The following is a 13,712-nucleotide window of genomic DNA, read 5'->3' on the forward strand; positions in this document are numbered from 1 at the left end:
TTCCTTTTGTTGTCATCTTTCACAATTTCACACATGCTTTACTTTGATCTTTTAGTCACTATACCAAATTTGTAATTTATAGCAAACCATCAGTCAATTATTTTTCTGGACCAATTTAAATATCCTCAATGGACACAGTGCCCTCCTAAAGTACTGCACGGTGTATAATTATTATTAAATTTACATTCAGTTTCCCTTTGGGATCAATAAAGTATTTTTGAATTTGATTTGAATTTTGAAATGTTTTTGCTCGAAGGTGTGGACATTCTAGTCTCCTGTTTGCTAACTTCATATCGGCTTCATAAAGAAGGGCTGCAATAGACCCAGAAACGTCAGTTCAATTCCCATCTTGGCCTTGTTTCCATGTAAAACATTATTGGATGACAATATATTTTTTCTGCCTTCATTTATTGCTGAGAGCTAACATGTCTGTCTGGTTCTCTCATTTTATGTATTGATTGAATTCTTTGTTATGTATAATCATATTTAATAAATGAGAATATACATATACAATTTATGTAACTCACGAACAGATAGGTTGAGAAATTTAGATTTCAAATGTAGTTACAATTAGTCTTCTTGCTAAGTTCAAAAAGAAGGATAATGAGCACAAACAATTATATCAAGGAAAATGAACAGACTGTTTAATACAAAATTAAATAAAATATTATTGTACACTTTTTTTTGTTTTTACAGAAAGTGTTCACCCTTATCACATCAGGTAGTGCAGTGGTCCCCAACCTGTTTATTACTTTGGACCAGTCAAGACTTGGAAATTTTGTTGCGGCCCCGGCGGGACCGTCAGATAAGGCTTTGCATGTTGGTGTTCCCGCTAAAGCCTGAATATACCCAATTTGGGTTGTCTTGGCCCTTTTATTGCAACCTGTGGGGTTTTCCCTGACTGGGAACGAGAATACAACCTGTTGAATGTGACAGGTAGCCAATCAGAAAGCGCGATGACGTCAGAACAGAGGGGAATCCCAAACAGCTGAGAGTCTGGTGGATATCGGAGATATGTGGAAATGTTTATTATTATATGTAAAGGTCATTATTATATATGTTTATTTAGTTAAAATGTTAACTATGAAAAAACATAGTCACCTCCAAATCATAGTGCAGCAAATAGAGCGGCTGCTCCTGTCGTCTTTTATCCACCGTCTTTTCTTTATGTTACGTCTTTTATCTCTTAAAATGACTCCACAAACTATCACTATTGTTTCTACATCGTCATCCATGTTTGGTTATTCTAAATTCCTGCTATGTTGGGGGTTTTACTGGATTATCCTCTGGAATCGGTTCGTGTTGCTCCTGCCTTGTGGCTGAACACAAACCGATTGAACCTGTTGTATTTTTATCAGCTCTGTGGTCACAGAGGTTTGGAGAATCGGCCGACAATTCTTAAATCTTGCCGTCAAAACCAGACTTAAGACTCACAAGCTCTACTCATCTCCTCTCGACCACTGCCCAAACGCTCTCTGACTCTGGTCGCTATGGTAACATTTACATATCCCTTCAAAATAAGATACAGATGCACCACAAAAACGAACATTTTACTTTCGTAAAAATTTTAACTCATGATAACGACTAACAGGAGCCCTGAGCTTGTTTCTCTGCAACCAGACGGTTCCATCTGGGAGTGATGGAGACAATGACACCTGAAGTGTTGCTTATATCCACAGCCTGCTTGGTCTCTACGTGGTGAAGCAGTTTGAAGCTTCATTGCCTCATTAGCAGCCGGTCGCCACATGTTACACAGAGTGGCTTATAATGTGGGACTAATATTACAAGCCCACAGAGGTAGTCTGTTTTCTTTTAGTCCAGATTTTTTTATTGTTCAGTTCTTTTCTTTAGTTCAGTATTCGAAATTTAAGTCAGTCAGTCAAGTTTTTGTCAAGTTCAATGGCCATGTGTTTCCTTGGATCCAAAATCTTATCTTAATCCAGTGCAAAGCAGGCAGCAGATCCAGGTCTTGGGTTGAAACCTGGAGCTCAGCGCATTCAATCCAGGCCTGCGGTGGTGTGCAGCTGGACAATGTTCTGAGATGAATGTGGTTCTAAAAAAAACAGCCTGCATATATATAAAGAACTTAATTAACTATTAAAGTCCAAAAGTATGCAGGAACAATAAATCCCATTTATCACAAAAAACAATATTTAACTAATGGCAAGCTTGCAGAACATATCACACTATATGTAAACCATCATAAGTTTTTACATAACAAAAATGCAATACAGTGAAAATCATTCTAATATGTTACAAATTTCTCCGACTGGTTTTATGTTGTTTTTTTTTCTTGTCGGAACATACGAGCAGTAATGGCTGTGACGTAATTTAGCATTAGCTTCATTTCAGGTTGCAAAAATACATCACAACACTCACCGGAGAAATTCACAGCAGAAATGGGTTTAACTGCAAGGATCAGGTCACTTATCTTGTCTTCTGTCAACTGTTACCGGAATTCATCAGAATGTATCATATTCCTGACTACCAGGAAAAAAAAATATTGTCCAATCACCATTTTTTAAATTCCAGTCTTTGTAAGGTAATTAGAATACTTATGCACTTACTTTGTCTCTTCCCATAAAATATGTTATTAATGAACGGCATTTTTATGAATTAGAAAAAGGATACATACAAAAGTCCCACCCCTCCACATGTGGTATCACTGAAAAGCCCTAAATGTCCTCTGTAGATACCAAAAGGAATTAATTCAGTAGAATGCAGGGGGTGGGAAATATTCAAGTTTAGAAATGTCCTCTACACAGGACAACAATGAACTACTGGTAGTCAGGAGGCTATAACATGCTTTCTTTTTTCTCTCAGCGTGCAACAGCTCAGCACAACGTGCTTACGGTTTTTTCTTGTACTTCTACTTTTCTCTGGTGTCTAAACCAGAGTGTAAACTTACAAGCCACCTACTGGCGGTTTCTGGTAGCAAATTAGAAGACACAATACCATAGACATAATATAAGGATAGACCCTCATGGACCGCTCTCACCTATTGTCGCTGATGAGATTTAGGACGGCCATCTTGGAGCGGTCCACCACTCCACTCAGCGTTATGTGTTTAGCAGCTCAATGACGTATCAGCGCATTTAATCGATCATAACACACTTTTTTGTTACTGTAAACCATATTCAAACATCTATCAAAGCTACATTTATGAACAATTGTATTTTTTAAGTATGTTTTTAATACATAGTTCATCATATTTAAATATGCTTAGTGGCTATAACAATAGAATAGGAATGGAATATTCTGATATCGATGTATGAAGAGCATATTACAAAGCACACAGCCGTTCATAATTTATTTAATAAATTATTTAGTAATATCAATACATATTTATATAACTATACAAACACTAATAAATAAAGATTAATAATGGCACAAATAAATAATGATTAATACTTAATTATATACTGAATTATATATATATATATATATATATATATATATATATATATATATATATATATATATATAATATGTTTTTCAGCCAACGAGTCCAGAATCCGATGTGAGATTCATCCATGCTGCAGTGAATCCGTCTCTCTTTATAGATTTCTCCCTCTTCTTCCTCACATCGTGTCTTTAGGAAACCTTCAAAACAAAAAAGGAAGATTTAGGATGTATCTTACTTTGGACAGAGTGAAAGAATATAAATAATAGTCTTTACTACCTGTGTAAACTTTGCCGGTGAATGTTATAACACGTAATATAAGTTTTATAATATGTTACATTGTTTCATTTCTAATATAAACTCTTGTGTCAGATAATCTAAGTCAATGTTACAGAATTAATTTTTTTAGATTTATGGAATCTCAGCCTTCATAGCGGGGCTGAACCCGTATTACACCAAGCACTGTAGCTAATATTAGCTGGTATCTCGCCGGTGGACATAAATACAGTAAAGTAATATTCTAATCACAATATATACACAATAATATGTCCATCTTACTTGTGAAATGTTTGTGGAGCCCTCACATCAATAATCCATCGACCAGAACAACAACATCCCTCAGTGCTGAGGCATCTTCTGCTGTTTTGATTGAGCAAAGTAGGAGGGACGACCGCTCCAAGATGGCCGCCGTATTTCCTGCGCTGGAGCGGCCAATGCGGGGTCTACTCTTATATTATGTCTATGTTTAGCAGCACAATGACGTATCAGCGCATTTAATCGATCATAACATGCCTTTTTGTTACTGGAAACCATATTCAAACATCTGTCAAAACTACATTTATAAACAATTGTATTTTTTAAGTATTTTTTTAATTGTACTGATACATAGTTCAGCATATTTAAATATGCTTAGTGGGGAAAACCATAGAATAGGAATAAAATATTCTGATATTGATGTATGATGAGCATTTTACAAAGCCCACAGCCTGTCATGATCCATGTTTCTGTGTGTTTATTTTTGAGGTTTTCTGTGTTTAGTCCTGTTTCCCTGTGAGTTTCTGTCCTGTCCTCCCCGTTGATTGATCCCAGCTGTGTCTCGTTCCTGTGATTACCCTCCCAGTGTATTTAGTCTCACCTGTTGTCTGTATTCCTTGTCGAATCCCTGTCTAAGTTTGTCAAACGTAGGTCTACGTGTCTTAGTCTGCAGGCGCAGTTGAACTGCCAAGTCCTGTGCCGGCTTTAGCTCATCGTGTCAGTCTTTGTTTTGAGTCAGTTGCTACCGGTGCTGAGCCTCCGTGTTTTCCGCTCTGGCTGCCTGCCAGTTTTTGACTGTTGAGCATTTTCATTAAACTCATCAATTTTCGTCTATACCTGGATCCTGCGTCTCTCCTCACCTCCTACCACCACCGACCGTGACTGAAGGATCCGACCAGACCGAGGTGGATGAAAAAACAACAAAAAAACCTTAATGCTGTATGCGCTGGGTTTTTACCTTAGAATGGCCAACTCTCTGTTATTACTGTCAATTTGATACAGATGGGGCTTCCACACCTCCCATATCTGTGTCCTCTGTCACTTTTTTCAGCAGTTAAAACTGTTTAATCCGTTGTTAACATGTGGTAACTTTCTTCTTCTTCTTTTGTTTTTTTATTGGCGGCTGGCATCCAACTTAAGGTGCATTTACCGCCACCTACCAGACTGGAGTGTGGTCATCAGAGATCTCAGAGGGAATTAAATCCACCTCAATGATGTGTAGGATGTGCAAATTCACATCCTAACACACTCATTAATACCTGAATTAATGCATGAGCATGCACTGGCATACACACAAATACTTGTTCATATCCTAAATACGACTCATTAACCCAGTGTTATTTAAGAACCTAAATAAGAGATTTCTAACATAACTTGATTTATTATCTAATAGACTAATCATAGACAATCCTATATTCTTTCTGCTTAGTAACGACTTTAAAATCTGACGTTCCTCTGAGTATTTATCACATTCTAACAAGACATGCTCCACTGTTTCCACCTGATTACAATAATTACAAGCCCCATTCTCATGCTTTCCTATTTTAAAGAGAGAACTATTAAGTCCAGAATGTCCAATTCTAAGTCGAGACATAACTACTTCCTCTTTCCGCCTTCCACTCAGATAATTAATATCTCCCACACTCTTTTGAATTGTATATAGTTGTCTCCCATTATCATGGTTATCCCATAGCTCCTGCCAAATCTTAATAATTTCCTTTTGAATAATAGATTTACCCTCATTTTTACTCAAAGGAATATTCAGATGAACAATATCTGATCTCAAGGCCTGCTTAGCTAAAATATCTACTTCCTCATTTCCTTCTATACCTACATGAGCAGGAATCCAGACAAATTGAACCAAGCATTTATTGTTATGAAGATGAACTAATAATTGATATATTCTTAATATCAAATCCTGAACTATGCCCACCTCCACAATTACAACATTTCAGCGGAGCCCCTTCCTCACATTTCCCATACTCATGATCCCCAGCACATCTCCCACATTTCTGTTTCCCCTTACACACTGCCGCGACATGTCCAAATTTCTGGCATTTAAAGCACCGCAGCGGCGGAGGAATAAATGGTCGGACATCATAGCTCATATATCCCACAAACACTTTATCTGGCAGTCTGTTCTCTTCAAATTTTAACATGATAGAAAAACTATCACTCCTCTCTCCATTTTTATTTCTTTTCAATCGTTTGGCTTCCACCACTTTCCCTCCTGAAACATTAGACTTGATCTCATCAACTGGCACATCAGGTGGAATCCCCGAAATGACTCCGCATACATACTTCTTGTCATCCAAAAGTCTTCCTCTCACATTCTCACCAAGGATTCTTTTTACATTCAGCGCCCTTTCTTTTTGTTTAATATCATTACAGATAATCAATAACGATCCATCTCTTAATATTTTAACAAATTTCACCTTTCCAACCAGTGAATTAATTTCTTTTGTAAGCTTTATTGGATTCCACTTACCAAAGGACACACCCTCTTTGACAAACTTCAGAACTATTTTAAATTCTGACATCGTAACAGTTTCTCCTTCAGCCTCGGAAACAGATGATTCTATTTGTTGTCTTGATTTTTTCCGTTTATGCTTAGCTTTTTGAATATGCCAAGGTCCTTCATTTTCCACACCATCAGCACCCTCTTCCATTTCCACAAAATCACTACCTGACACATTTCCCTCTGACATCCTTCCAACCATTCACAGTCTGATCGTGCCTCTTCCGCCTTTGCTGGTCAGCTGCGTCTCACCGCTCCAAAAATCACTGCCTTCCCCGATTCCATGTGGTAACCTGTTTTTCCGAGCCGCCTTTAAACGCAACATGAGCGCTACGACGCTCGCGCTGGGTTTCCACCTGTGAAGGAGACCTGCTGCTGCTGGGCGAAGCTACAGGTGTGTTAGAGTCATGGCAGCAAACCAGCAAAACGCAAAGAACTTCTCACAGTTTTTCCCCCAAACTAAGACTGTTGAGTAAAGCTGTTGGATGCAGGTAAAGTTAGCTAAAAGATGACTAGTTAGCCAATATCAATACAGCACAGCTTAACAAGTAGCCTGTAGACTAATGATGTTGTCTATGTTCAGCTATGTACATTCATTTTGCCATCCCCCTCCCCCCCCAAAAATGTGTGGGGGTGGGGAGGGGTAATGGGAGGGGCAGAACATTTTTGGAAACCACTGGGGGGGCAGGAGAAAAAGTTTGGGAACCACTAAACTAGGGCAAGCTTTGGGACATCTTGGGACACGTTTTGACTGAAAATACACGTTTCCTAAACTGTGTCGACACTGTGTTGCCTTGTCACTTACAGTGACATCTGCTGGATTTAGAAAGTCACTGCAGGCAAACTCAATAAAGACAGGAGTGTTAACCAGTTCCTCCCCTCATGGTGGGCAGGTTGCTGCCTCAGCATTGTGGAAGTGATCTGGTTACAGTAAGACGAAACTTGGGAGCAAATCCTACATTTTCACCTACAATATAAAAGTTAATCCATTTAAACTAATGGAAAGGAATGGAACAGTAATGGAAAGGAATTTGAATAATCCGAAAGAAAAGTGATCAAAAGTGGAAATGAGAACGGAATAATAATTTTCCATGATAAGATCAAAATGATCCCACACGGGAAAAAACTTCCTCTTCCTCTGTCCATGCCAATGTTCAAATATGAGCCAAAAACCATCGCAAAGCAAAGAACACAAAATATCTCCATCCAACAAAACAAGGGCCGGCCCAAGTCTCCATGGTACAAATTAGTTCTGCTAACAATGTGGACTGTCTGCAATCAGCAGTCCGATCAATAGATCATTCACACACCTGCTATAAACTTATTGCATCTCTGGCAGTGCTGTTTACATTATATACATATATAATAGGATGCATTTATTGGCCAACTGATTTATTGACCAGTCGATTTCTGGGTGCCGTTTTCCTTAATTTTGGGATTAAGGAAATCAGCCTGACCACTTTTTTCAGTAACGAGTAATCTAATGCGTTGATATTTCAAATCCAGTAGTCAGACTATAGTTACCTACAGTTACTTATGTCAAACTAATCCAAGGTTATCTACATTGTGATGGAAGCCAATCAAATGTTGATTTGACATATAAGAATAATGGTACTTGACATTGATGAATAATGAAACATTAGTGTAAGTGACAAATTCAATCAGAAATTGTTGAATTTGTCATCTCTCATTGAATTTGTCCTAATGAAGGGTTTTCATTAGTCTTGCTTGTGTAAGCTGAGAGAAGAGTCACCAGGTGTCATTTGCAAGTCTCAGGACTAGAGTTAATGATCACCTAGAGCACATGTGTCAAACTCAAGGCTCCTGGGCCAAATCTGGCCCGCTATAGCTTTTTATGTGGCCCTCTAGATTCTAGGCTAAACATTTAGTGTGCTGAAATATTTTGTTATCAATCAAATCAGTGCAGTTTCTTTTTCATTTACTGCCAAATTATATCAGTCAGTCCCTCCAGTTTCTTGAGAATTGTTATGGAAATTCATGTAAAATCAACAAATCCTTGCACCTTTTTGCACTAATATATAATTGGGGGATTATTGCAGATTTTCCTCAAAACTTGTCAAAAACTTTCTTGTACTAAACACCTGCATCAGCCTTAATTGATGTCAGATTATAGTCCATGATCTATACAGCAAGTAATAAAAAGTCACATTTGCTGTCAAAAATAAGACCAAATATCGCAAATATTTCCAAATTAGTATCACAAACACTTTAATTTTTATTGCAAAAAAATCACAAAAAGTGTGGCAAAATCCTGGAGGGACTGAAAAGATATTCAATGTGATTTAATTTTAAGAATTCATTGATATTTTGTGAATTTGTGAACAGGTTTCATCAATACATTCTGGTACAATTGGCCCTTTGAGAGTATTCATCATCTTAATTTGGCCCAAAACTCATTGTTTTCCTAGAGGGAAACCCTATGGAGTTCATCAAATGTTGGCCACATAAAACAATTTATGAAGAACATTATATATTAATTTGTTTTAAAAATATCTACTCAAGTTGGGGCAGAGAAATGTATATATTTTTGTACTGTTTCTAGTTGTTCATGACCTCACAGTTAATAATTATAAATAATTGAGCATTTACCATAATTGCATGTGATATAATTAGTTTTCCCATTGATGCACACAAAGTAATTACCATTTACACCTTAGTGAATTTATCCTTAGCAGTGATGTGAAATATCTGCTTATAATGATGTCAAAGTCACATGAAGCAGGTTACTCATTTCTTAAAATCATGTGAAAGACATTCTCACTCAATGATAAACCACAGTTAAACCATAATAAATGCATCATGGGTATAATGCTTTGGGAAACAGGTTTTTATGCTTTTGTTTTTAGGTCAAAGTCTTAAAAGTAAGTATTAGAGTGCTGAAGCACAGGATGCCTCAGTAAAGCTGTTCAGAGTCACCATCCAAGAAATCCCGTCTCGATGGCTGGGACACTGCAGCCTTCATGGCTGCTCCTCTGTCTTGTCTTTCTGTTGTATGGACTGCCGGGAGAGCCGATGGACAACTCACAACTGACACAGTAAGTTTGAATTGAAGAGATCAAAGAAAGATTTAAAGAGATTAAATAAAATATGTGAAAAACTTGTCTTTTTTTGGTTTCCTTGTTTTGCCTTATGCTAAATAATTAGGGTTTTGAAATCATGCAGATATCTGGAACAAGATTGGGTAAATTTGCACTTTACTGGATTGCTTTAAAATCTGAATGTTTGCTTTGTAGGCCTCGTATGCTATCAGAAAATGGTCACCTGGTGTTTAAAACCGGTGACGACAAAGAGATCCGCTTCGAGCCTTCGTCATCAGGCCGGGTAAAAGTGGGCAACGAAGACCTCACACAGCTTCTAAGCCAGGTAAACTCGGGTTTCAGTTCATGTCTATGCATGCCAATGTCATCTGATACGGCAAATTTACTGTGGTTTTAAGTTGATAAAAGCTTCCATGCAGAGGCCATTTCACTGATGGCCAGGTTAGTTTTACTACCCTGTCGTGAGACAGGTTAGTTTTACCCTACTGATAATGTGTTGTTGTACGTTTCCTAACCCTTTTCTTGTGTTTTTTTTTTCAACACAAGAAAAAAAAACAGGTACTTATTGTTCCAAACAGAAAACTACAGAGATAAAAATGATATGACATATGTCATCAAAACGCTGAATTAAAGAGGCCACATTATACTATCTTCTGGACATCACAAAGTTACACATATTCTGAAGTTCACAGTTATAACACTGCAGCAGCGTCTTCAAAGGTCTGTCCAACAAATCAATCCTCCAGCTGCAGCTGATCCAGAAGCTGCTGCTCGAGTTCTCACTAAAACCAGGAAGTCAGATCACATAACACCAGTTTTAAAGTCCCTACACTGGCTCCCTCAGAGAAAAGACTTTAAAATACTGTTGTTAATTTATAAATCACTGAACGGTTTAGCACCACAATATATTAAAGATCTACTGTTGTATCAACCTTGCCATCTGGATGAAGAAAAAGAAAAACCATGAACACTATGCGCTGGGTTTTTACCTTAGAATGGCCAACTCTCTTTTATTCCTGTCAATTTGATACAGTAGGGGCTTCCACACTTCCCATATCTGTGTCCTCTGTCACTTTTTTCAGCAGTTAAAACTGTTTAATCCGTTGTTAACATATCGTAACCTGTTTTTCCGAGCCGCCTTTAAACGCAACATGAGCGCTACGACGCTCGCGCTGGGATTACACCTGTGCAGCAGTGAAGGAGACCTGCTGCTGCTGGGCGGAGCTACAGGTGTGTTAGAATCACGGCAGCAAACCAGCAAATAGCAAAGAACTTTTCACAGTTTTTCCCCCAAACTAACAGACTGTTGAGTAAAGCTGTTGGATGCAGGTAAAGTTAGCTATAAGATGACTAGTTAGCTAATATCAATACAGCACAGTGGTGGAGAAAGTACTCAAAAAATGTACTCAAGTAAAAGTAAAAGTAAAAAAGTACTGGCTTTTAAAAATACTTAAGTATTAAAAGTAAAAGTACTTGCTGAATGCACCTAATCCCTATTGCAATATCATTAAGTGAACCGATCATATTTAATTTTAATACATCAGTAATGTGCCATTTTAATGAACAATGCCACAGATAAAGGATGTTTGTATTATGTTTACTCTCTGTAACATAGTTTAGGCTTAGAAATGCGATTCTGCATCATAATTTCAGGGATGGAAACATCTTGTCTCCTGTCCTAACATAGCATGAACTTCACTTTTTTTGCCACTAGTGGCTTTTATTTTTAAAGAAATCCAACAGAAAGGAGATGGAAAGAAGGTGGGTGGGGGAGGACATGCAACCAAGGAGCCAGTAGCAGAGTTGTAGTCTAGACCAGCACCCAAGACCAAGTCAAGACGTAACACAATAAAATTAAGTGCACTGATCAAAATTGCTTCTCAAATTGATCTTAAAGATCCACATTCCCATAAAACACCTAGATATTAGCTGTAATAAATGTAATCAATAAAGTTCCGTCCAGAAGAATCGGATCGTTCCTGAATGTCATATCAATGCAGACTTTGGTCACAGCGTTGTCCCATATAAGCGACACCTCAGTCAACACCTCCGCACAATAGAGTGACAACTTTTTTTCATCGCAGATGCAACGTGTGTCTCTGTAGAGACGCATCACGTCCACAGATCTTACCTTTCTTTAAGCTTTCCTTCCAAGTGATGCTAAAAGTTGGACGAAGTCCCCACCGTCTGTGAAAGCGAAACGCTGCTGATTTAACATGTCGCCATATCTTATGATTTATGCAGCGCTATTATATGACTGACGATCAGACAGACATCTTCTCCCGCTCAGAGGAAACCACTGCGCATGTCTGGAGCTCCGCGTGCGAGTAAAGGTGGAGGCGATGGGTGACAACAGACACTAAGTCACGTTATTGCTCGGATTTTACGGCGCCACCTTAAGTCCCTGAACGTCACATTTTAACGGACAAAAAGCGCAACGCGACTTGGATGTAACGAGTAACGCGACAGAAATGTAGTGAAGTAGATAGTACAGATACTTACTGTAAAATGTAGTGGACATCAGGACGATTTCAGTCTAAATTATGACGGAATTCCAAAAATGGAAAAATGTACAGATTAGTGATTAAAGAATCACATTAACCCAAGAGGAGGCCAAATTTGAAAAATACATTTAATAACCAGAAGTGATCCATTTCTGGTTGCAGTCTATTGCCTGTTACTTGAAATGAAAACCAAAAATGGTTGCAAACTGCAGAGGTGTTTCTAAACACTATTGCCCTAGAAATGACTACTTTATTTATTTTTATTTAGTTAATTGTTTATTTATTTATTTCAAACATGATAGAAGTATAAAATCACACAAATGAACATGGACTTTCTTCAGAACATCAGCACACATGGCCTGTCTTGGTTTTCCCAGAGTCAAAATCTTCTGGACTAAAAAAAATCAAAAGTGCCAGTTATTAACAGGAAAACGATGAGGAATAAGTTCTGCAAACTTCTCAAAGGGTCTTCCAGCAACTGGAACCATTATGATGAACCAAAGAATACCAAAGCCACACCAATTACTAGAAGATGGGCCACTGTGAACAGAAGGGAGCATCTTAGCTGACTGTCCCAAAGTTGTCTGACGATAAACCTGTGGTGGTGGCCTCCACCATTTATGGGAAAGATCTAAACAATATTTGCAGTCAAATAAAGAAAAAAAACTTGTGTCCTGTAAGACAACCAGAAGTGATGGCGGGTGGCGTAGACCTTTATGACCAAATGTTGAGCTTTCATCAAATGTCAACCAGAGCCAAGAAATGGACATTCCCATCACAGATGCCTGGCCCTAGACAAACATGCAAATTAATCCTGGCCCACCTAGCACAGTGACTTTCTTGCTCTCTCTCTGCATTCACACCAAACGTGTTTTGAATGTCAGGCCCATCTGGTTTACATTCAGTCTAAGTGGAGGCGCGTTGAGGGCCCTGGAGGAGCGTTCCAAGGGTCTAGCACAGTGCGATTTGAACCTTTCGGACCGTTTTTATGACGTTCCACATGGACTGTGAATGTAAACCAGACGCACCTGATGCTCAAAACGCTTTTGGTAGGAATGCACCAAAAGTGCACACGTGTCAAACTTGAAGCGTCAAATGCGCTTTTGACATGCGTGATGTGTTTGGTGTGAACACACCATGAGTCTGTTTCTTCATCAGATTGTCCTGGATCTGATGAAGTTCCCTACCAGAGGCTGATACTTACCTTATCCTCATCTTCATCTGACAACTCCAGATCTGAATCTCCCTCTACTATCTTGTGTTTCACTTCTTTCCCCTACAACAATGTGTAGTCATTAAATACACTGAATTAGTCCTGATGTCCACTGCAATTGACATTCATAAAAGGTCTGTTATTTCTAAACAGAAATTATTCAATTGTTTTCACTGGTCAAAATATTATTAGTATTTAATTAACAAGAATACCAATAATTATCATAACAAAAATAACAAAAGAAGTGAAATATTTGACTCGTATACCCTCTTTCCATAAAATGTGGTTTCTGGCAGGTCGGCCATTTTGATTTAGGAAAAAAGGGACTTCCCGGTATGCAAACCTATCACATGACACATCCGTGGAAAGCCCAGGATGTCCTCTAAAGGGTACTGTAGGGCTAGAATGGGTAATTCAAAGTATGAACAAAAAATAAGCTTCAACAAAATGTCCGCTATAATGGACATACGTGTATGGGCCG

At 38.2% G+C, this 13,712-nt stretch overlaps 1 protein-coding gene across 1 annotated transcript in view; it reads left to right on the top strand.

Annotated features, from left to right (window-relative positions):
• The first annotated feature begins 9,363 nt into the window (after window positions 1-9,363).
• cubn (cubilin (intrinsic factor-cobalamin receptor)) overlaps window positions 9,364-13,712 on the top strand; it is a 109,531-nt gene continuing 105,182 nt past the window's right edge. The window contains exons 1-2 of the mRNA XM_088001177.1: window positions 9,364-9,511; window positions 9,710-9,839. Of these exons, the coding sequence (XP_087857303.1) occupies window positions 9,414-9,511; window positions 9,710-9,839 (228 nt within the window). The 5' untranslated portion in view covers window positions 9,364-9,413. The remainder of the gene's footprint in view (window positions 9,512-9,709; window positions 9,840-13,712) is intronic.

This window comes from Poecilia mexicana, unplaced genomic scaffold (assembly GCF_051168715.1).
Source record: "Poecilia mexicana isolate PSO_F unplaced genomic scaffold, ASM5116871v1 scaffold_20, whole genome shotgun sequence".
NCBI lineage: Eukaryota > Metazoa > Chordata > Actinopteri > Cyprinodontiformes > Poeciliidae > Poecilia > Poecilia mexicana.